Source organism: Corvus hawaiiensis, chromosome 26 (genome assembly GCF_020740725.1).
Source record: "Corvus hawaiiensis isolate bCorHaw1 chromosome 26, bCorHaw1.pri.cur, whole genome shotgun sequence".
Lineage (NCBI taxonomy): Eukaryota > Metazoa > Chordata > Aves > Passeriformes > Corvidae > Corvus > Corvus hawaiiensis.
The window spans coordinates 29,994,454-30,020,143 of NC_063238.1; the positions used below are offsets into that span (position 1 = coordinate 29,994,454).

Sequence of the window (25,690 nt, forward strand, 5' to 3'; positions counted from 1 at the left end):
TATTCAGATAAAGATTAGAGTCTGCAGAATCAATAGCCAATTACTATGCACAGGCATATACTCTTTATTATAAGGTCTGTGTAATTTCCTCGCCTTTTTATGACAATTGTAACTGAGATGCTGTGTGAGATCTTACCATAATGTTGTTACTCTTATCAAACGTTTATTTATACACTACAAACCGTTTTTATATTGCTTCCAGATAACCCTCCAATATGTTGGAAATCATTTTAGTCTTACTCTTCATGCTACAGGTATGAAGTCTGATTATGGAAGTAGTTGAAAGAAACGTCTTCCTGCCTGAGATTAGAGACCCTCACACACTTACTTGAGGCTCTGGCTATTCAAAATTATTGTAGGTTTAACTTTAAAATGCTTCAGCTTGCCAATAACTGTATTCATCTGATTAAACCAGACTTTAGATGATTAAAATGTACTCTTTAGTGGTGTAAGTCTACTCATTTTCCTTATTCATAGTAGTAAGGTGCAGATAAAAATGTATTTGGTTACAACCAAGGCAAATAGAAAAGTTTAAGATAACCTATTGATTTTCAGTGGGGCATTAAATTTAGAATATAGTGGAAACCCTACCAGAACCTTACTTTTAAAATGGCCTATGTCAGAGCCCTAATTATATGTTAGACATAATACATTGAGGATGATCACAAATACTTCTGCTATCTCTGTATCAACTGGCAATCTCCCTACTCCAATTATATGAGTAACTTAACAAATTAAAACACCAAATTCAACAAATAGTTCATTAAATCATTGTGATTAGATTACTTAAATGCCATGGGAAAGTAAAGCCTCCTCTAGACTAATCCTAGAAAATATGCTACAATTCTTCACTGAATTAGTCCAAGGATGTTGTCAAGGAATCACCATGGAACAAAACGTAGCGTTCCATGACCAAGTCAGAGCTATTAAAAAATGAGGTACAGCACCATAATAATAATGGTCAAATTCATGACTCTGGAAAGACAGCAATTGTGAATATTGTGTATGTGTTAGCAGCAAGATGCATTTTTTTCACTATTTTAATAATAGACTCTTGGATTATTATTACATGCTTCTTAACATAGTTGTTTGCATTAAATGAAATAAATGTGAAAAATGTGCAAGGTTAATGTAGATTATCCCTTATACAGGTGGAATATTTTTGAAAACACATTGAAAAATTATTCAAGGATATCATAGAAATAGAAGTTTAACTTATAGCAGAAATCACTACCATGTTAACATTTGTCAGTCACTGCCACCTAGTAGTATCTGATAGATCACAGATTTTTCTTCTTATTAAAAAAAAGTGAAAAAAGGACCTTAGGCTTGAGTTAATGAGGATGGTAGCTCTAGACAGTAATAATCCAATCAAAAGGAAGCTAAAAAATGTGGTAACTACTACAGGTGAGTTTCACTCAGTGGTGTAGCATAATTTAGATGAACAGGGGTCTTACCGACTGTAATTCTATTCACTTGAATTTTTATAGTTTTGGACATTTCCCTAGTAACTGCATCAGCCTAGACCCCTGAATTTAAAACCATACACAAATACTTACTGCAATTCTTCATGAACAGACAGGCAGACAGATAAAAGAAACTTTCATCTTTCTGGTGTCAGTCTAAAGAGCACCCCTTTGCATGGGACTGTCTCAAAAGGCATCCCAAAGGAGAGATTTGTTGGATTATTGCAGACTCCTACTTATAAAGGAGTTGCTATCATACCACAGCAGAGTAAGGCTTAATTAAATTTTTTGTGTTTATTTGGTCAAAGTTCAATTTAAGATATGAATGTCAAATGTCCACTGAATAACAGCTTATTGCCATGCTTAAACAGTGGAGCTTAGAGATACTGCCAGCTTCTTGCTTTTGAGATGCATAAAATAAACTTTGACATTGTATTTCTAATGAATATTGCTGGAAGTTCACTAGTTCATTCCTACTGGTTCATAAGGATGATCCCAGCTGTACTTGAATTCAAAACTGATTCTTGTAGCTTTTATCTATTCAAAAAGCTTTGCTAATAATCACGGTAAGGTCCAACATACAGCTGAGGAAAGTATACTTAAAAAAGGGAAAATGGAGTCTGCAAATGGAAGTTCTACAAATAACCAGACTCAAATGTCAAATTAAAAAGCCAAACTGTTCTTAAAATCTTTGTGGATGCTCACCACCAATCAATTTCCTTAAATTAGATGTTTTATCTACAACTTTGAGAGGTGTCCAGGAAGATGATACCTGGAGCAAGACCCAGCCAAGATGCTGACCAGAGTCCATCTTCTTAGATGCTATTGACCTGACTGGGCTGTTCTGGGCCTTAAAAACAGTTAGTGACCCCAATATGGTACACATGGTGGACAGAGCCAACCCTTCAGACTGGTGATGGTCATACTGCTTTTGAAAATTGGAATTTTTTTTTTGTTTTATTAAGTAGGCTGGTTCAGCAGGATCTTCCATAAACAGATTATTGTATGGGCAGTAGACAAGACCACTGAGAAGCTTATGGCTCAAATTTAATTTCTGAAAAACTTTTTAAAAAATGCACACTCTCAGTCACCACATTTATTTCTGAGTTAGACTTTAAGCCTGAACTGCTACATTGCCCTGGCAAACTCCCAAAGACTACCTTGGTTTCCATTTCTGAAAAATAGTAACACTTTTTAATTTCATGGGAATGTTGTAAAAATTAATTAGTTAGTCACCTGACTCTCCTATGTGTGTCTATTAAAGACAGCAAGGGTAATATTTAACCAGTTGGTCTTAGCCTAAAAGATTCCAAGCATTTTGGCACTGATCCAAGGAAACACTTAAGCATGGCTTTCCTGGACCTGGACCGGAGCATTCAACATCTTTCAGGATCAAGTCAAGTGTCAATAAGATGAAAAACAACATAGACAGACCATGATTATTACTTATTCCCTGACTGATCCTGAGGGATGGTGAATCTTCCCCTCACCAAGTGACAAATGCCTGCAAGTGATTTGCTTTCTGGTTGAGTTATTTATCTTCCAGCAGAGTATAAGAACTGTAGAAAAAAGACCACAATACCTCAGCACCCCATATCTCCAAGAAATTTACTATCAAGAATAAAGGGGGTAAGAGATGTCAAAGTATACAAAAACTGTTTCAAGAGATATTTTGATATAGATGTGATGTCTAATTTCAAGAATTTTGGTTTTTATTATGAGGACTCTTGAATTTAAACAGCTTTCATCACAATATATCATATGCCTTTAAAATGAATTCCCGGAAAAGAAATAATTTTCCCCTTATCTTGTATCAAAATAATTAAATGCATCACTGGTGATCTCAAACACATCTACTCACAGCATCCCAGCCTGTTTCATAATGAATCACATCTGATCCCAAAGTGACCATTCTGCAAAACCCTGTTAGGAAATTAACTGCAGGCCAGGGAGTGGTACTAATCACACAACCAGACAAGACCACAGCTGCCCTGCTTAGCTGTGTAGCTCTTTTTTCTACTGCACAAACCAGTAAGTTCTTCCTACCGAGTGAAGCTTCTGGTAGAGGCCACACGCGTTGCATACATATCCACCATTTGCATTCTTTCGCCAGAGAGAGGTCTTTGTGGTCAGGCAATTGGCACAGAAAACACCCGAGCCTCTACGTCTCTGAAATAGGGAAGAAAAAGGGAAAAAACCCAGGTCAGAGGTGAGTCACATGAGCTGTGGAGTTAGGACAAATCAACACAGGAGTTTTGTCTCTAGACTGGCAACAATGACAGTATAAAACCACACTGCCCATAATGAGGTCAGGTTCAATTGTGCTTAATAGGCACCACTGATTTTCATTATAATTAACCCCGGAGTGATGGATGAGGTGTGTGAAACACCAAAGCCTTTTCAGAATAACAACTTTAACTTTTTGAACTTCAGGTTTTGTGCATTTAATGATGGTTTCTAAAGAGCAAATTCAGAAAAAAACCCTTGAAAGCTGACAGAACATTCTGTAAACTCCTCCTGGTTTCACAACAGATTATTTATTTTTAGCTTGCTTTATTTAAAAGTGTGATTTGTAATAAGAATTCTGAAACACCACCAGTTCAATTAATTGTTTGTACCTGTGTCATACTAATTCCTTTAACAGAGATTATATTGAATACATGATATTCAGTTCCAGTCTTTTCCGCTTACTTCTGAAATCAGTATAAGCTACCATATATTCCTGCAGCCCGCTACGAACAAATAAAAGTACAGTATCCTTTAATGAGACTTCTTCTGACCTTCATTTGAAACCCCAGAAAACACTGTCTCATCAACAGATAGAGTTATTTACTTTGTATTAGTCAGGCGAAGAAGGGCAGAGTACAACTTCCCTAAATATGAACTGATTTTTAACCAGACTGAGCTGTGCATTCATCAGCTTTCATAATGATCCAGGAATATTTAAAAGTAGGCATGTTTATGAGTATTGCTCATTAAATATTTTCTATGGAGTAATGATTTCATTAAACTTCTCATTTAAACAAAAGTCAGGCTGTGTTTGTGGGCCCAAATATTAATAAGCAGGAAATGGAACTCTTTTGCTGAAAAGAAAATCTGAATTTTAACTCTGTCCCCTTTTCACAAAGGGAAAAAAAAATCAGTAAGAAACCTCCAGCATGTAAGATAAGAATGAGTGAGTACAGCAAAAACAGTCTGGGTGAAAACTAATTTTATTATAAATTAAAAATTACTAACACTATAAGTAAAAATGTCAGGGTTTCATAAAATCTAAGTAATTTATTTAACTTCAGTTCATACTGTAGAAGACTGGTGTTCATGCCAAAAAAATACAATGGTTATAATTGTACTCTGATACATTTCAAATGGAAAGCTTTCTGCAGACATAATTTTGGCTTCAAGACTGGAACACTTTCTTGGCATTGAAAGGGCATTTGATTCATCGGGTGTTTCACAATGTATCACTAAAAAGACCTGGTGAGCAGCCAGTTCCCTATAGGGTAATTTTTCCATCCAGATGCAAGTGCTATCAGAGGCCCTCGTCAGCTAAACTAATTATGATCTTGCATTTGCTGATGCCTGCTCACTCTAACATTCGACATCCTCCATTAATCATCAATACAAGGAAAATGAACGAAACGTAAAGAAATGAGGGCTGGTAAGCTGCACAGCCATAAAAATCTGAAATGAGCGCAATAATTTAACAAGATTGGGGAAATGTTTCTAGTGAGCACAAAGTCAGGCTAACAATTGCCCTTTTAAACCAAGAACACAATTTCATTTGTACAGCAGGTTGTGCTATTTTAAAGTGATACAATAAAATCAAGATTGTCGTCAAGATAATCTCTCTCTCACGCCCTTACATCATCCCCTGCTTTGTCTCCTAAATCAGTTGCAGTAATACATGACATTTTTCTCAATTTAGCTAAGGGGAGAACTAAATGGTAGTTGATGTCCTTCAGCAAACATCTAACTAGTTGTGCATATAAAATGCAGCTCGCCCTGGAAAGTGTGCTCATCTACAAGTACACTGAAGGTCCCAATTCTTTTTGTGGCTGGATATCGTTGACCAGCTTCACCTGGCTGCTGAAGTATTTCCCATAAGAGTACAATAAAAGCCTCACTAGTCTAATCCCAATTTGGTCCACTTGGAGGGTGAGAAGTTTCCAAGTGGAAATGACTGTATATGGCCAGGATTCAGTTACAACTGCAGAACTGTTCCTTTCCATTCCTACTTCTTGTCTGCTGGCCTATGGTTTCTTGGTGTGGTATATTAACCAAGTGGAGTCTTAATCTGAGTCAGTCTTTCCACCCTTTTATTTCTGTTTGTGTTCCCTAAGTTTGGGAAATACCCTCTATAAAATCATGAAAGACTGTTAAAATGTAGAGAGAGCAGTCTAGTTTGTATGCTGCATTTCTACACACATGAAGGGGACAGAAGGTAAAGTTACACTGAAATCCTCATTGAATGCAATGGAGCTAGTACATCTATAAAACATTGACAAAAACAACTCATTTTTTCTTTCTAAAGAAAGATCTGATTCAAACTGGTTATTAGTTCCAGTGAAATAGAACAATGACTACAGCTGACAGCAACTTACAAAACAAAGTAGTGACTGTATGTATTGAAATCCTATACCTTTGCTTATTCACTACTTAAAAATATTTATCCATTTAAAATTTCAAGTAATCCAGCTAAAAATCTTTCCCTAAATTTAATGCAGAATAGGCAAATTCATCTTTTGTGCTGTTCTAAGTGTTGCATCTTATCTTGCTATACTTTCTCTTATTTCTGCATTATTTAAGGACCTTACAGGATAATCAACATTCATTATTCAATACCAAAGTGTTTCAGCATTGCTTACATATACTAATAAATGAAGAATTAAAACATCTCTGGAAAATCCTAAATGCTGCTACTTTGTTGAGCATTTTGGTTATGAAACAGCTATTTATAGTGAGGACACACAGCTTTAGAATGGATTCTGGCATGAAACAGGACTGTGGCAGAATTGGACTAAAGATTGACTCTCAGATGCTACTAACCACAGATTGGATCTGCTTGTCAAAATATACCTCAGAAATTTTGATGTCTGCAAGCAAAAAATGAAGGGCCTTCTTAAAAGCCTGCAATGTCTGTAATCCTATTATTTTAAACAAATACAGTTTCTTAAAAAGAAAAACAACAAAAACCTAGGCCTTTACTTCCCATATACCAAGTTTTTTAGGTTATTGGCCAGTAGAAATTATCTAATTTTTTTGTTGTTAAATGTTAATTAGCAATTATACTTCTACTGTTAGTAATGATACTTCTGCATGGGTCTGTTTGGCTTTGCATACTCATCACTTGAACTAGTCAATAATACAGGCCAATATTGCTGCTTTTCTGGATAGTCTTGCATAGAAACAGGCACTTGAGTTCAAATCCAGCAAAGTCTGTGCAACAGCTATGGCCCACAGCCCCCATAAAATCTAGCCATGTGCTCAAATGCTCTGCTAAGCACACCCAACCAGCACTTTCAAGAAATGTGAGAATTTTTGCTCTCCTGTTAACGTGACCATACCACAGTTAATTTCTTAAATCAGCATAGTAAAGGTAAGTCAACATGACTAGTCATGGGAGAGTCTGAGCCACAGATAAAAAGGTTTCAGTCTGTGATCAATGCCACTAGCACTAGCTGGAGTTATCAATGAAAATTTCATGTACATCCTTGGAAGAATGAGCCAAAAGGGTCTAAATAACTAAAATATGTATCTACTAAGTCAAGCTTTAATCATCTGGAGCCTTACGGCCACTACATTACAATCCCAAATCCTGAAGGGGCCAGTGCAGAGAAGAGCCTGTCTCTATTTCCACTCCAGTTCTGAGGTCTGGGCGTTTAATATCACAGTTGTTTCAAATCACATGAGGCTGAAACTTGGCGCTTATTTTTGTCAGCCCAGATGTAACTTTTTTTTCTTTCTTGGTACTGAAAACTTTATTTAAATCAGCTCAGCTGTTTATAATTTGGAGATTTGCCAGTCTGGGGGGTGGGGACAGAGGTGATTTCAAGTTTTTCAGATAACTTTCTAACAAATCTACAGTCAATTACTTTGCTATGGGGAAAAAAAAAGTATGCACATATTTTAGTATTTTAGTAGTAGCAAAGGAACAAGTGTATTATTATTTTTATGTAGCTAAGTTATGAAAGTTTGTAATTATTCACTGAATATGTCTTGCAGCCCTCTCTACTAACTGTTTTCCCTCAGTAAGAACCATGTTGAAAGCATGTAATTGCATAACAACCCTTGATATGCAGAGTATTTACTCACATTTTTTATGGTTTCATATCTTGACCATTTCAAATTGAACAAGTCTGAAACTTGGTATATACAGCATCAAGCCTGAACGCCTAATTTTTTTTTAACTCCTTAGATGATTTTCACTAGTTACCAGTACTTCATTGAAACAAGGCAATTATTAGTAGTGCTTTCTGCTAAGCAATAAACCAGCAGAGAATACAATATAGCAAGTGATTCACTCAGGTAAGTCTTGCCAGGCTCAGGCCTTTCTTCATAAAAACTGCTTTCAATTTTAAAGGATTCACTCTACAGTTCACATGATTTCAAACTTTGTAGCCATGCAGAAGTATCATTACACTCCATACTCTACAAAAAAGTATTTTTTAGTGTACTGAACTTCCAGTTTTAATTTCAGTGGAACTTCATGTAGCAAAATATATCCTGTAAGAGCACAGCCAAAAACACTGCTCAGGAACTGTGACTTTTTAGCTAGCTAGACTAAGCAATGGTGCCTGACACTCTGCTAGTGCCAAATACATCCTGTTTTTAAAATTTCTGCCAGAAGATGCTTTTAGAAACTCAAATAGGCTCCACAAGCAGTAGCCAAGCATTTTTCTTACATCACCCTCTTGGTTTGGGACACAACAAAACTTGTCTTATTGCTGATTACTTTCACTTCCCCAACACAAAACGATGATACGATGAGGACTGAGTGGATTTTTTTACTATCTCTGGCCTCCCTAACGTGCCAGAAACAGAGCACGCTGTAATCACAGCTCCAGAACATGAGGAGCAGCAAAATCCTAAATGTTGCCCAAGAATAAGCATGTGCCTGACCTATTTCCAGCAATGAAGTCGGGGAATACAACCATACATGCCTCACTGAAAAAAAGGCAAAATTCTGGCTCTGGATGCTCTCTGGCAACTCCAGAGGTCCAAAAAGGGAGCTCCAGGAAACCTGCATGTGTGGTTCAGTATGAGCCAGGCGACCTGCTGTGGAGAGCAACAATTGTAAGCAGCTGGTTTCATACCTTTAATCATCAGGATGCTACCACACAGTTCAGAAAAACAGTATAATGCACTCAAGGTTGCATCTGTCTCTGTTGCGTTTGCACTGCCATAAGTATGAAAGAGTTTCTTGTTCCACACTTACTACATCATTCCTCCTTTGTTCTTACATAAGCAGGTATTTGATTACCTTGAGTTTTGGTGAGGTTTAGATTAATTAAAGTTTAAAACCTGGGCAGCAAGACAGCATCTGGATATTGGAGTAAGTGCTACTTTCTTCTGTTTAGGATGGAAAAGGCATCTTTCAGACCTCATTTCTTTTGGTTGTAAAGGCACTCAGACCTTTCCCAATGTTTTTAATCAAAACTGCTTTATCTGTCTACTATGAAAACAGACGCAACTGTGTTTCTGTAAAGTTTCACATTTTAAAAATTTAGATGCTTTTGCTGTAACTATATCTAAATTAAAAAGAAACTCATTGGGGTTTTCTTCCCTTTATAACCTGAACAGCTTTTAGGAATACACCAGACCCAGCAAATTTTTGTCCCAGAAGTGAAAAACTGAAACACAAAAAGCTGAGTATTAAAGTAGAAGTTGTTTTCAACCATAAGTATGAGTTAACAGATGCCTCTAAGTCAATTCAATGTGACAAATCCAAACTCTTTATCTAAGACATTTTCAAGAACAATTGCATTAAACAGCTGTATTTGAAAGACACATAAGAAAGACATTAGGAAAGACAAGGTAAAAGAAAGTAAAAATGCCAAAAGGAAAGTCAAAACTATATACTTAATTCATATAGAAAGTTTAGTGCAATTTTTAATGCTCTATCGTGACAGCATCTTTTTATGATATATGCAGTATCATAAACTTTTAATGAGAGGAATCAGGGGGGTTTTAGAGAGAGAAAAAACCCAGACAGTAAATTAAACATTACTGCTAGCACAGCCTTTCAGAATCCTAGCCCGATCCCTTAGGGAGAGTAAGTATTTTAATGTGCATGTAAACTGCAATTATTTTTTTATCAGCAACAAAAATGAAGATGAGTAGATTTTGTCCCAGCATTTGAAGCTGTATTTTGTAAAGCTACCTTAGAGATAGCAGCATTCGCTACTCAAAAAAACCCCCCAACTCCACCCCAAAAGCAAGCAGCAAACTACAGTCTTTTTGTGTCTTATCGAGCAAGAATGATTAAATAAGATACTAGTTTAGGATGATTTGTACTGAAGTAAAACAATGACTAATCAAAATAAATTTCTAAATTAAGAAAAACAGAGGTATGAAAAGAAGCCAGTAAATCACTTCTTGTTGGAACTCTTCACTGCCATCACCTCCTCACCTTTACGTCCTCCCTCAAGTTACAGCCGACACAACCTTTGCCACTGTGCAGGAAGGGACCTGGCTTTGGACACCACCTCAGCCAGAGCCTGAACTCCACAGGCAGGAATTTACCATTGCTTTCATCTTCTGTTAATAGCCACACGCTAGGATCACTTAAATAATCATAATACACTTTACAAGGACTTACTAATTTTTCACTCATTTGAGCATTTATCAGTGAAAATTAGGTAGTTCAAATCATATTGCCTTGTCAATCCAAACAGGTATGGAAGGTAATTTCATAGTTCCCCCCTCAAGATCTGCAGTGGCAGAAATATGAAATAATAAAACTTTTTCTCCTGGTAAGATTTCCTTGTCACAGTTAGTGACAGTTAATTTTTACACACTGTGTGTTAAAAATGTAAGTGATCTTCTGATAGGCCAAATACATACACTAAGACTAAACAGACAGAGATATATTTTTTAATGTGTATTATTATTTGTGTATTTATACCACTTATTTATGATATGATGCATTTGTAATGAACACTGAGAAATATTTTCTGATTAGCTATATGTTAGTCTGGTTTACAAAGAGCTAAATATTTATTAAATCATTCTACGCAAAGTATGATTTTTTATATAGACAGTTGCCTTCAACAGTCTTTTACTGGATATAATGTATTTTTATGGTCTTAGCCTTAAATTTGCACAAGGTGACCGCCATTAAATCTCTTCCAGTGCTTCAAATAGCAGCCAGCACACTATGGTATGGGCTCATTCGGGTGTATTTTGCCACTGACTACCAGCAATACAACAAAGACTTCCATTGAGGCAACCCAAAAAATTTTTTTTAAGATTTTATTAAGACCAATAGCAAAAAAGCAAAAAGCAACCTGAAAACCTGCATTTCCCGCACAAGAATGATGTCACTTTGCAGCAACTGAAACCTATTCAAGAGGAACAGAAATTCTGCCTCCAATAATTCACCAAGTCAATTACACAGGAAAGTACTGTAATGGGCTGTCCCCCGTCAAACAGCTCACGTACACCACTTCCTTCTCAATTACCAACTTGTCTGCATTGCCATCTGTAAAAACGAACGCATACCTTGTGCTGCCAGTTCCTACTCTTGCACGTCCATTAGTGGAACTGGCTGCAGCTGCTCAAGAAGAAAGCCCTGATTGTCTTTGTTTCCCCTCCATGTAGGCACCATTTTTCTCCTTTCCTTCTGTACCTCGGCTCATGGTAACGCATTATCTTTGTTGAGGTGTGCTCACAACTCTTTAAACTAAAGTCTGCCTAAATTTGTGTCCTGTTATCTTTTCACAGTTCCTCTAACACAGTAAAAAGTTGCCAACAGCATCTCTCCCAGCATCTTTACTGGAATTATGGAGTTCAGTCTTGCAACAGGTTTTATCAATCCTTTTTAAGTACTGCTGTAAAAATTCTTAAGTTGCTGGATAAACAACTTCACACTTTTCTAAATCAGCTTGACCACCCAGGCAATTTTAAAACAGTATTTATGTGAAGCATTCAAGAATAAGATTTTAAAATAAGTCAATTTAGGAATAATAATAATAATATTATCTGCAAAAAATGGCTAAGTAGACATATTAGTGTGCGTAAGCAGGACAGAGGGAGCTTGGTTTGGGAACTGTGATCCTGGCCCCACAACCTTTCTCTACTTGCACTGCTGCAACAGATCAGATTCTTGCAGCAGCTCTGATGCTGAATGTCTGCTTGAAACCTCAGTGCTCACACAGACAGACCACTGCTCCTTCCCAAACACCATGTGCTTCCAAACTCAGCTTTTCTTAGAGAATGAAACTAAGTCATTATGAGTCTCTTGCATTTTAGTTTCAAATTAGAAACATAAAACAGTATAAAATGTACAAAATTAGACCACTCTTCTGATCAGTAACTGGCTAAAAGTAGTATCCTCAGAACTAAGCATGCTGAAAGAGACATCGAGAAAACTGGAAATGCCTCCAACTCTTTTAATTCTCGGCACAAAGGAAGACTACCCAACCTTTGCTGTCTCAAATGAGGAGTCTAAATCAATAGTCAGACTTTGCTATAAACTGACTGACTTTCTGAGATAAAGAGTCATTAATGATGGTGCCTAAGCATGGAATTAGGTGCTTAAGTTTAGTCATCAATACCAGAGGATTTATGTTCAAGAAAGCCCTCCATGTACCCCTTCTTTCATGAAGTAATCTTACTCATTAAATGAACATACAAAACTGGAGCAAAGCTTCCGTCCATATTTCCTTAAACACCCTGACTTTGACATGGCAGAAGCAGCAGACTGCTTTTGCAGACCTCAGCTACGAGCCAGTATGTAACTCTACATGTGATAGTAATTGAGGGTCCCAATCCCACAAGTGCTCTGCTGTAAGCATGAGCACAAAGCTGCCGGAGTTCTCAGCTTCTGGCATCTGTTCCCACTTCCACAGAAATCAGATGGGCAAAATTAAGTATTGAGGAAAAAAAAAATCACAGACATTTAAAAAACATTCCCTGACCTTATTAAAGCCCACGTGATCTCTATTTATACAGAAAATAGCTCAGAAAGCCAGCATCTGAGAGGAGGAACTCTCATTTGTAGATTTTGGCTGAGGGCTGCCAAAATCAGCAGGGGAAAGGCTCCTCAGGGGTAAAAATTTCAAAAGCCATTAAGAGTCTTAGAAGCCTCAGTCCCACTGACTTTTGATCCCATACATCCTTCCAAATTTGCACCCCAAATCTGGAAACTACACTGTAAGAATAACTTTTAATCCAAAGTTACAAAATTAGGATCTAAAGTTTTCAAAGAAGTCTTCAGGAGTCAGAGAGGAAATGTCAATTAGGTGCCTACTCCTTGGTGAAAATCAGTGAGGTAAAATTTACCTGTTACTTGTACTTTAAAAAAATTCCCCTTAGGACCATTAATTTTATTTAAAGAAAAAATGTAATGAGAAAATGTTTCATATGGGCAGCTATAGCTCAAATACTTGTTCAGCAACTGAACTAACTATAATTGAGTCTCATGCTGTCCCCATGAGAAAGCTGTTCCTAGTATAAGATACAAAGCAGACTATGTCCACCTATTATTTTCAGTACACTTAGGACTGCAGTCTTATTGCAGATCTTGTTATGTGCTGTTGCTAAAATGACTTCCATTCAGAAACATCAACATTTGCCAACCCATACCACACAAATGCAATAGTTGTTTCCTACTGTAAGCTTAGGGAGAAACTGTGGTATCCCAGACACCACGGTGTGGTAAATATTGAAAATTAGTGGCCTTTTTATAATGGACATTTTCATCTAATCCAATCTGTTCCAAACACTTCCAGATAAAAAGACAATATGCCAGAGTCTGTGTCTAAGTGGTTGGTTCTAACATAATCATCTTATTCCATCCTGTGATCACAGTTTCAGCAAAAACACTTGATGGCTTCTTTTCTGATAGATGTAGGAAGTAATAACGGACTAGAGCTGTGATCAACTCCGACAACTACCCAAGGAAGTAGCTCCTTATAGAGAAAAGAGGAGGGAAAAAAACCCCAAATACAACCTCTATATTTGTATTTTTTAAAAGCTAACTCATCTCAAAAGACCAAGAGCCTCCCAGGCTGCACTGGGTAAAGCACTGCCAGCAGGTCAAGGGACGTGATCCCTCATTCTTCTCAGCCCTGGTGAGGTCACACCTGTATGAGTGCTGAGGAGCACTGTGCCCAGTTCCGGGCTCCCCAGTACAAGAAATACCTGATGTACCACAGAGAGTCCAATCAAGTGTCACAAAGATGATTAAGGGAGCCAGTCTTCTATCATATAAGGAGAGCTTGAGAGAGCTGGGACTGTGCAACCTAAAGGAGAAGGCTCAGAGGGATCTTATCAGTATGCACCTGATGGGGGAAGGAAAGAAGACAGAGCCATGCTCTTCTCAGTGGTGCTCCGTGAGAGGACAAGAGGCAAAGGCACAAACTGAAATACAGGAAATTTCATGTGAACATAATGGAAAATGTTTGCTACTGTGAGGGTTGCTGAACACAAGAGCAGGTTGCCCTAAGAGGCTGTGGAGTGTCTGTCCTTGGAGAAACTCCAAACTGACAGGACACAGAGCTGAGCACCATGCACTGGCTGACCTTGCTCTGGGCAGTGGGGCTGGATTAGATGACCTCCAGAGTTGCTTCCCAGCCTCAACTATTCCGTGAAGCTTTCTTCAGTGAGAGGCTGTAGATCACTTGTCACTCTTCTGTTCTATCAATTTCTAACCATTTTAGCCTTAATTGCTATTCACTTGCATTGCAACAGGAAGTCTTTTAAATTTCAAGGCTATCAAAGTATTAATTAGAATAGACCAGACCAAATTTTACAGATTGCAAACTGTGCAGCCATTAAAAATGAAGAAACCTACTTTCAAATTCCACTGTAAAAAATTTCAGAATGTTTAAAATAAACATTTTAAAGTCTCTAATGTAGTTTTTACAAAAATATTGCACTGCTTGCTCTTTCCTATCAAGATGCTAATGCCTACTTGTAAATGAGACTCAACATACGGTGTTGTATAGCTTTCCTTAAAAATACCACTAAGATGAGAAGAAGAGAACAACTGTTCTACATTTTGGAGACATTTCTCCTTAAATAGTGTTTATGTACTGCAAGCATCCCTTCCATAAACAAACCAGGTCTTCGGAACAAGTGAACACAATCTCTGAAGAATCTTTACCAGCTTCTATTTCTGGTACATGATGCACTGGGAATTTTAGGCCAACATGGGCATATGGTATCCTAGTTTGATAGAAAACATTTCATGGAATTCAAGACAGAGCCACAGTATAATGACTTGACACCTTAAAATCGGTGATATGACACAGGGTTAAAAAAAAAAAAAAGGAGGGAAAGAAAAAACCCAGAAAAACAAATATTTCCTGATACAATACTAGAGGCAGTAGAGGCATGTAAAAGCACAAGAAAAAGGAAAGTCATAGTAACTAGTGTGCACAAAGGAATACTCTGAATCCCCTGTTAATCAAGCTTAACCTTGTTAACCAAACTGCCTTAACCTTTTTTTTTTTCTTTAGGAGAAACACCCCATCATGAAATAATAATTAAAAAAAAAATCCAAAACAAACCAACAAACAGCAAATAGCAAACAATATTTATCTTAGGAACATTCATGAAGGATTTGGGGCTCTTCTGCCATTGCAGCCTTAGAAGCTGGTATGCCCTCTGTTCTTTCTCTACTCATTCACATCTGCCCAGAGAGAATACTGTTATTACTGCACAGCAGTGTTTCCAGTGGCCCTAGTCTAATTTTTCTCTTACTGTTAAGAAAGTGGCTCTTAAATTGCTTAAGACACCAGCTTCAGAATCTGCATTGTCGGAATCAGACTGCATTTCACCAAAGGAATTGTTTCTAATGCAAGTGGCAGGGAGAGCTTACTGCTGGGGGCAGTCATTCTCCGAAATGGCACAAGCCTGACAAGAGCAGTAAGAGAGAAACACATAACTTAGCGGGGTTTTCCATCAGGACTTCTGCATGCCGAGGACAAAATGTACCCACCCTGTCACATACTCAGGCTTTAGTTCAGAGCACTGTGAAGGACTGAAAAACGGCTTTCAAGAAATCAGGCACCATCTGAAGTAGAGGCATGGAGAAAACTGTCCTGCCAGCCCACAGCTACCTAATTTTTCACATCCTTTGGAGTCTTCTTAAATGAAGCTGACTGTGCAGAAATGCCTTGTAAAACAAGCCCTCTGCTTCCTTTCTGAAGTGGCATCAGCGAAACAGCTCTGCAGCCTCGCTCCCAAGCGGCTGTGGCTGATCCATATGTAACTGTGAAACAAAAACCACAGGGCTGCCTGTACGTGTTCATGCGCTCGTGCACATCTTGGACACAGACTCAAAGATGAACTGATTGGTCCCATTCTACTAGTCAATTTATCAGACTTCAGATAAAAAAATGTCAGGAAACAGTTTCCTTTTTACCTTCCACCTGCCAGTATCAGAATTCATCTGATTTTGAAACCAGCCTGCAGAAGGCCAATGTATACAAATTTGAAATAAAAAGAAACCTTTAAATTTAGACATGCTGTATGAAATCATAGTTGCTACTTGTGAACAGTCTATATTCAAAGCCATTTCTGTCTTACTGATAGAACAAAAACTCCGACACACTTAAGAATTCGCTTTTCAATTTAATGTAAGTTTTCTTTACCAGTGAATGTCAAATTGTTTTCACTCCCTTTCTTTATCTTTATCACCTACTGGAATCTTTAGAAGTGAGAAGGAAAAATACGTACACCAGAAAGGAGCACATTCATAATGACATGCCTTTTTTTTTCTAGAAGAAAAAAATAACCTTCCATTTCATCAGCATCTTTGCCAAAAGCCCTTTCAGAAACTGAAAAGAGAAGGGACTTTATTTCCTACATGTATTTTATAGGAAACATTTTTTGGTTCTGTGTCATGGACTAGGATTTCACATCTTAGGGGCTGGTCGTATTGAAATGGACAGGACTATGGAAACTTCATGGCTGTGAAACCCTGATAGTAAAATCAGCAGGAAGATGAGGAAGGTGTGGGAAACACTGAATGATTAATGCAGTAACAACTTCTGGACCTTTAGAGGAGATTTTGAGATGGCTGCCAATACTACCTGACTATGACCAGCATCCTGCACCCTCTAAAGCAGGCTGTAAATCTGGACACGACACACAGGGAGTACTGCTCTTTTAAATAATGCCCACACATGTAAGTGGAGTGACATGTATGGATTTTTATATGGAAAGATCTTTCCAAAATCAGGGTGCAATTACCAATGAGTTATACCTCCCAGAAATAATTCCTAGCATATAAATACCGGGCCCTGTTTCCTTTATTAATAACAGTCTGAGTTAATGAGGGAACAGCTTCCAGAAGTTACTATAAGCAGTGCAAAGCTAAGCAACTTAGCCACAACATTCAACAAATCAGTGCTTTGCAACTGACTCTTCCATTGCCAAATCAAAGGCAAATCCTCTCCTATTTCATACTCAGTTAACCTACTGCATTAAGTACAAGGAAGGCAGGAAGACAGTAGAAAATCTACATAGTTAGTGCTGACTTGATTCCAGTCTGTTTTCAACACAGTAGAAAAAAAATAAGATTAAAAACTGACTGCACTGAGGGGTTTTTTTGCTATGGTAAGGGTAATTCTTGGCTGATTTTATATGGCCTTGCCATCTATCTTTGGAGCCCTGGCATAGGTGTGTGTGGCACAACCAGAGCAGACATGGTAGACTTATGTTGAAGATGACCTGCATAATTTTACATTTCAGGAATGACAGGCCTGAAGCACAGACTGCCTGCACAGCCAGGGCTGTGATTTCTCCTACATTTCAGTGATTAATGGCCTCGTAAAGGAATACAAGTTTCCTACAGAATGTTGTAATCTCCCTACAAATTTGGTCTTGTCTGCTATTTACTGGCAGGTTGTAGGAGCAGCAGAGATCAGCACTGCTCAAAGCACTGGGTGCAGTCCCAGGTACAGAGGGGAAGGGGCAGAAGCAGCTGGGCAGCATGTGGTGCAGCTGGGCAGGACTGTCACCATCAGCTGCTGGCACCAAAGGGCCCTGTGAGGGCTTTGAAAGGGTGCTGCTTCCATGGCAGGGACAAAAGAAACACTGGGAAACCATACTTTGGGCAACATAACAACTGGAACAAGCTATTTTAAAGATGTGTCAGCCTTAAAAATGCCTAATCCCAGCCCTCATTTTGAAGTGTTCCTGTGGGACATATTTGCACACACACACACGCCACCAATAAGCCAAGCAACTCACGCCTTTATGGTTCATTTTTGAATCCAGTGCAGTCTGTGGATCGTGAGTCACACAGCCCCTTCATACGCAAAAGGTCAAACAGCTACCAAGAGCAGAGTGCGAATGAAATTCCTCCATTTTTAACAATGATTACTCACAGAAGGCAAGATGGGGATCCCCTTGTTTATCACAGAACCACATAAGATTACACATATATTTAAGCAGCAAGTAGTACCAAAAAAATGAGAGAGAGAATCTCAACATGTAACTTCAGAAGACATCACTATGTTCATTACTGAAGCAATAAGAAATCTAGCACTCACCTAGTAAAGACTCCTAGCCACTACCTCTTCTGAGTTTATCCATTAAACACTGCTGTCCTGGATAGAGTAAATAACTGCCAGGAAATCTGCTCATACCTCAATATTCTGGTATTTTTAAAACACACAACTCTTTTCATGCATGAATATCCCTTAATGTGTCTGCTGGAGATTCCATGCTTTGCACAGACTTGCAAGAAGGGATGTTGGATGATGCTTGCATTACGCTCTTAGGTTCTAACAGATTTTAGTAATAATTCTGATCAACTAGTGCATTCCAGACTTTATTGCACATCTTTCTTTTTCCATTTCTTCCATCAACCAACTAGTTAATAAAAGAATAGGAAGAAAATGTGTGTGCAATGGATAGTACAGCATTCCAATAAGACACAGAAGTGGACAAATAATATAATAGTTGGGAACATCAAGCAAAAATGTTAACATTAACTAGGTTTACTTTTCACACTATTTAAATATGAAAAATTAAAGTAAGAAGTTTCTTTATTTTAGTCTCAGCTAATTTTGGGCCACACTGAATGTTAAATAAACTATTATTTAATCAAATACAGGCATATTAGTCTCACTCCTGCTGACAACTTCAATTAGAATATTTTTGCTTCATATAAAAAAAAAGAAAAAAAGCGCATGATCTTTAAACTACTATGGCTTCTGCACAACATCTGGTTGCAATTTTTTATATATTCAACCATCAAACTTCTATCTCCACACAACAGTTTACTCAAGATTTGTTTTAATTATCTTGCATTTCAAACTTCATATGGCTTTGAAAAAGGGGTGAAAAGATCACTCATGATGCAGACAGATGCAAACTGAAAGGGACTATACATTGAAAGATGACTTTGAAACAGTTTTTAAAAATGAAAAAATCCTTTCTATCATTGCCAGGAAACAAGTGCTACTTTAACTGTTTCATTACACAATACCTCTTGGCTTGTTCATTAACGATTTTAATGGGTTTTAGCTGGATTCTAGGATTAAGGCAACCCTTATTAGCACTTTCATTGGAGCCATACAAGTTGCAAATATGTTATTTTCTCTTTTTCTAGCCAACGCAACAGTGGGAACACTGTATTTCCAAAAGTGCTTGTTTAAAACAGAATGCACAGCAAAAAAATCATCTGAATGTGATAAAGTAAAAATAAGAATGAATTTTATAGCAGCACAGAAAAGCCTTCCTCATACAAAATAGTAAAAAAAAAAGTTTTAATGTATTTTAAGCATGGGAGAAATCTAATTTATTTTCATGAGCCTGTTCACCTGTGCAAAGTTAAGCACATCCACAAGCTTTTCCAAGACTGGACCCAAGACAAAAATTAGGAAAATACCTGGGGTTCTGTTTTTATTAAATGTTAGAGCCTCAGGCAGCAAAAAGGACATAATTATATTTTTCTTAAACAAGTATAGGGGTGCTACATCAAATCAATTAGTTATCACTACAGATAGAAACAATTTGTCTTGTTGTAGTGTAATCACTGTGAACTGTGGAGGATATGAAACTTCTTATTCATTTATTTGCATTACATACATGGATTAATAGAAAAGCATTGTGGAAAGCTGTTATTTATTTTATGAGGTAACTGCTTTCAAATACAGTAAATTAAACATATTTTTCCTGTTTTTCTATCAGTCAGCATCCATCATTCCAAGATAGGATATTCAAAGAAACTTCAGAGTTTTCCTTTTGCAGGTTTCTTCTGATGCCATGCATGGATTAGTATAGACATGGAAGGTCATATTTTATTTTTTCCTCTTTTTAAAGATGCTCCAAACAAGCCAGAAGAAGACATAGCTGCAAAAACACAGCTTATAACCATCAACTTATGAACAGTTGTGTTTCACTGACTCAAATTCTCAGACAGAAACTCTCTTGAGTTTTGTACTGGAGCAATACACACAGCCTCTTTAGAATTTATTTTTAACGAGGAAACTTCATTTGAGTATTAAAGAGGGCCAGGAAATACAATTTTCTTTTGGTTCTGTGAGAAATTCTGGAATCAAATGCATGATACAATCATGTCTCTAAATGGGTGACCACCAGTGACTGAAGCATATACAATACACGCATGAAAAAAGCCACCAACCCTTTTCGGTCCATGGCAAACTACACCAAAATGAGTCTCACCTCTGGAGCCTACTTCAGTTAGTCAGGAGGACCTCTGAGCAGGCCACCTCACTGAACTCCAGGCACTGCCTCCACTGGGATTGCAAGAACTGCTAAAACACTTCCCCTCTTAGGGGAAATATTTGACACTTTGCTTGTAACCAGAAACAGGAAAATATTGAAGAATGCAAAACTCTAAGAACATGAACACCACTGATAAAAATAAGTCACCATTTTCACAAAGCCTTCGTTGGCACAGGGGATGATAATAGAGATGAAGAAACTGTATTTTATTTGAACCAGCTTCACAATCTTAGGTACAAAATCCTGCAGCTCCCTAAAAGACATGACTGATTCTCTGGGTTACAGTTGCCACCTCAGCCTCTCAGCAAAGCTGGTTCATGTTGATTAAAGTGAGGAGACATGAATTGTCACTGACCTCACTGACAAAGCCTGTGAACAAAGGGCTTCAGTATTCCCTGCCACCTTTTATTTCAGGTATGAAGAGCAGGATCACAATTCAGAATAAGAGGAAGCCAGTGGTAAAACCTATTGCATGTGAGCCTCCTGCACACAATCCCCACCAACAATCCCAGGGTACATTTGGAGGGTGGTGGGAATTCAGACACACGATTTTGATTAATGTTAATGCAAGTTGTGTGGCCAAGTCCCTGTACACTACTTTGCGAGCTTATTCTAAAACTGAAATATAATTAAGGTTGCAACACAAACCAAATAAGGCAGGGAAATGACACTTCATTAGTAACCTATTGGGCTCAAGAACCATAGGTAACCTGTTGCAACAGTGTAGTACTATAATAAAATGTTTGAAGTGTTTATATACCACCACTCTCAGCTGTTTATGAAAATATGGTAAAGACATCCAGACACAATTGAAAAAAAGGTTAGCTTCTGCAACTATTTAAATTACTTCTATAGATGATTTAGTTGTGGTACTGGATTACAAGATTTTGCATACTCTTCCCAGTGACACTTGGAGACCAGCACATTTGATCTCTTTGTAAATTTATACTAAGGAGAAGCCATGCATAACACAACAGACTGCCAACAGAGGAGATGAGGAGCTGAAGGGAGTAGGAATGCATTTGAGGAGTTTCTGTTTAGTCAAGCTCATAGGTAATAGATTAATGATCTAAGGATTGTTTTCAGTTTTCCCCCTTGCATAAATCTGTATTCCAGATCCTTATAATTGTGAATACCAAATTTCAACTCTAGAGTGAGAAAGGGTGACATGCATAGTCCTTTGTCCCTAGCATGGCTTTTGCAGATGACTGAAGTGGCATTTCTGTGGTTATTCTCTTATTCCTGCTCTGTAGAGAACTGCCAAGCTAGTTCTGGTTTGGGTCTTTTAATTGTTTGGTTCTTTTTGTTTGTGTATTATTATTATTATTATTATTATTAACATTAATGCTATTATTTCTGTGGACTGTGTGCTAAGGTTTTTCATCTTTCTCCATCACTTAAAACCCAATGGAAAGTGGAGTTCTCTGAACTCTCTCACGGAGGCAACAGTAACCTTTTTATTAAAACTCAGTAGAAACCAGCAAAGAAGCTAATGGCTACAGATTACAATCTGCAATAACCCCCTTTTTGCAGTCTTTGCAGTGTAGAAAGAATGGGGTGGTTTTGTGTGTGTACATGTGTGCATGAACAGCATAGGGGAAAGAGAGGAAGTGACAACTGATAGCAGCAATATTCTGCTGTGCTTTACAGAACACAGAGATCTCAGAGTAGCAAGCAGGCAATGGTTCTGAGATTGAGCAAATTTCCTTATTATTGCTAAAAGCAAATGCAATTGAAGACACAAAATACAATTCAGTCCTTCATGTAAGATTTAGGATTATTATTATAAACCTCAAGCATTTTGTGCTGGCATTCTGGACACACGTAATGTTGTTGCTAGCACTAAATTCAATGCTTTTAACATATGTACTACAAAACAAAATCTGAGAAAAAGAACTGCTGCTTAATGGAAAAATATTAGGGCAGTAAGTGTTAATCTCTATTACACATCCATTCATTATACTCCTTGCCATACTTCTAGCAAGTTCAGAAGAGAGGACTACTAAGATAAATTTGACTTGAAGTCTGTAATATTACTTTATAAGCACATTTGGTAGACTCACATAAAATGTCCAAGTAAAATGATCTAAATTATGACAAAGATTTTTTTTTTCCTTTAAAAACTCATTGATTGTGTCTTATATAGAGTGGCTTTTCTTTAACATTATGGTCTCTTTAAAAATGGATTAGAGGTACACAGTCTTTTGACATACTGCAAGAAGCAGGAGTGTGCAGACAGCTCAGAGGATATAATTTTTTCCCTCTAACATAAAAAGATGTGTGAAGTTACTACGGCTCTTCAAAAAGGCCTAGTAATTGAGCCTGGTTATGGTCTCATTAATGTGCAAGTTTCATTTATCACCTTCTTTCTTTGAGGATTATGTGCATTGATTCATCAAGACTTGTGACACATGGTTTTCATTTGCTCTATTCAGTACTTCTTTTTAAATCAGTTTGTACTAGATTCTAAGAAAAAGTCTGAAAGTAAATCACACTAACCTCCTGAAAACAGAAATGAGAAAATTTCAGCTTTTTTTTTTTAAAAAAATATATAATTAAATGCATTTTCATTCTCTTTTCATGCTCTTTACATGTTTTTGTTTCAAGTCAGTTTAATAACATGCTTGCTGCAGTTAGTCATAACATAAAAAGAGCAAACAAAACAATGTACACTGAACACGGGAGATGTAGTTGTCTAGTAAATTCATTATTACAAAAAAGCAATTGATTTTAACTCATGTAAATGCAAGTGACAAGAATAACACAGGCAAGGTCTTTTCCTGCTGATCTACAATATCCATGGTAAGTTGTACAGTTTAATAATGAGATGTCCTCATATAAATTTCCTTCTGCCTTCTTTCCTTACTTTGCTTTTCTAAAATATGTATCACTTCAAGTATTTCCATTCTGCATGTCACTGGCAAATGCCAAAAATAGAGAAAGAGAGATCTGATAAAGATAAAGCATGACAAAAGTTTCACGGATAATTGCCTTCACATATCCAGTTCAGCTCTCATCTCTCCTAATTAGCCTCATTACCATACCTTAAGACAGACCAGCAGTCACTCAAACTCCCCGTTTTTTCTGTCAAAACTATTGCTGACAGGCAAATGGACAACACATGCACTGAGTCTATTCTAGACTATTCTTTTACAAGACTAGCCTCCAGCAGAAAACACTAAACAATAGGTCTTCAATAAATGTATAATGAAAGTATACATACAGTGTGTGAACACTCAATAAATTATTTTCTATTCATTGCTCCATCATTTCTTAAAATGAGGACAATAAAAAAAGAAAAATCATTCTCCAGAATATCAACGAGATCAAACCATTGCAGTACTTCACTATTACTGATAGAGACTTTCAGAACAGCTTCGCCACAGTGATTGAAAAAAAAAATCATTGAGTTTGACTACATCAGTACAGTGCTGCTTTCAGCATACCCACGCTATCTCAGGAAGCTTTTCTGTTTTTACAAGCCATGTTCAAATGAAAAAGCTTCATCCCCATTGCTCATACACATTTAAAATTAGCTCATAAAAAGTAACCACAAATAGTTCACAGGGGCACTAGAAATACTGTAATATTAAACTCCACTGAGTATCAAAACATTAAAATATATAATGGGAAGGCATTGAAACCCTTCACAATGTCCATTTCTTTTTCACTGTTGTTTTAGTCACATATTACATTATGTATGGAGTTCAGATACATGGTACTTTGTTTTCATTTTCTCTATTTCTCTATAAATATCTTTCTGTCTAATATCTAACAATTTTTATATGTTTTTCTATCACAACCTTCTGGTAAAAGGTGACATTTTTTAGTGATTTGTCGTATTTTCATGTTCACAGTACCATTAATAAAATAAAAATACTGTTTCATAATTTTCGTAACAGAAATTTAACACTTGCAATATCTCTTATTTAAGAACTGGACACTACACATTTACTGGCCTCTTTCCTACCCAGCTCCTCAGACACAATCTTCCTTATGATATTATTTTTCTTTTGTACTGTTGTGATACAATCTCTATAGCAAAAAACCCCAAAGCAACAACCCCCCCCCCAAAAAACAACAACAAAAAAAAAACCCAAAAACCCCCCACCAAAACCAAAAAACAAAGCAACAACAAAAAAACAAACAAACAAACAAAAAATCAACCAACCAAAAAAAAAAACCAACAAAAAACCCCCCAGTGAAATGGACTTTCTGCACTTTGCAGGTTGGGAAAACTAACAGTCCATTCAGCATGACTGAAAAATACCCTGAAGGCCAATATTTACTAAGCATGGCACACACACAGGAGCCTTGTTAAAAATCCACAACAAATCTCTCATTGCAAACAAATCCAGAGGCTTGAGAGCTGCTGCAACTGTTGGGGTAATGCTGATCCTGACAGCAGAAAGCTGCTTTTTTACCAGGCTAACAGCTAGCTAGATGTCAGCTGGCTTCTCACCAAGATTTCACTATTTCAATTTCTTTTCTTCAGGATTTATTAGGTGATGAATATACGACAATCTATCAAAGGGCTGAACAGCATCAAATGAAGGCAGGGCTGACACATCCGGGCACTCGGTTCTCAAAGAACGCCAGTGACCAAGGAGTGCAACTACTTCATGCAAATAGTCAAATAAAGCCCGTTGAAATTAAACTCTAGGCTGGAGTCAGACACTGTGAGGGAAAGAAATGGGTCAAAGAAGGGCTTCCAAACAACAGGAAATACTTCCAGCTTCACACATAACTCTTCAAAATGCATTTTTTTTCCTTTTCTTTCAGAGATGTCAGTGTAGAAAAAGATGAAAACACCATCTACTGGAAGAGCAAAAAATTAACATGAAATGCAGGGATGCTAAAGTGTGAACAGAAATTATATGCAGGAATGCAATGGAAGTAGAGTAAACTCGTACATTATGTACACATAACCACACAGCTTCAACAGTATGAGTGGGCATGTTTGAGAGAAGGGCATTTCCAGCAGCTGTTTAAAAAGTGCTGTAAAGTAGTAAACTGCTGCTGAAGTCTGCTCCTTGCAGCCATCTATACAGCCTGGCTAACACACGATGTCCTTGTGCTGCAGAGCCAGGAACTGAATTCCAGCCCAGTGAGATGAGCTGCCGGGCAGGCACACTTCCACTAGCTCCACTTGAGCTGGACAAGCTTCCCCAATGATTTTCAATGCTTCAGATACTGAAGCTATTTAATTTTAAATAGCTCCGCATTCCTATTATGGATGAAAGTACAATTAAATTCTAGTGCCTTCATAATTATGAAGCTGTTAAAATACATATGCA

At 37.4% G+C, this 25,690-nt stretch overlaps 1 protein-coding gene across 8 annotated transcripts in view; it reads right to left on the reverse strand.

Annotated features, from left to right (window-relative positions):
- The window catches only part of TRPS1 (transcriptional repressor GATA binding 1), a 223,914-nt gene that overhangs the window by 7,931 nt on the left and 190,293 nt on the right, over positions 1–25,690 (reverse strand). For all 8 annotated transcript variants that reach the window (XM_048286554.1, XM_048286552.1, XM_048286556.1 and 5 more), the window contains one exon: positions 3,513–3,635. In XM_048286554.1, coding sequence (XP_048142511.1) covers positions 3,513–3,635 — 123 coding nt within the window. The remainder of the gene's footprint in view (positions 1–3,512; positions 3,636–25,690) is intronic.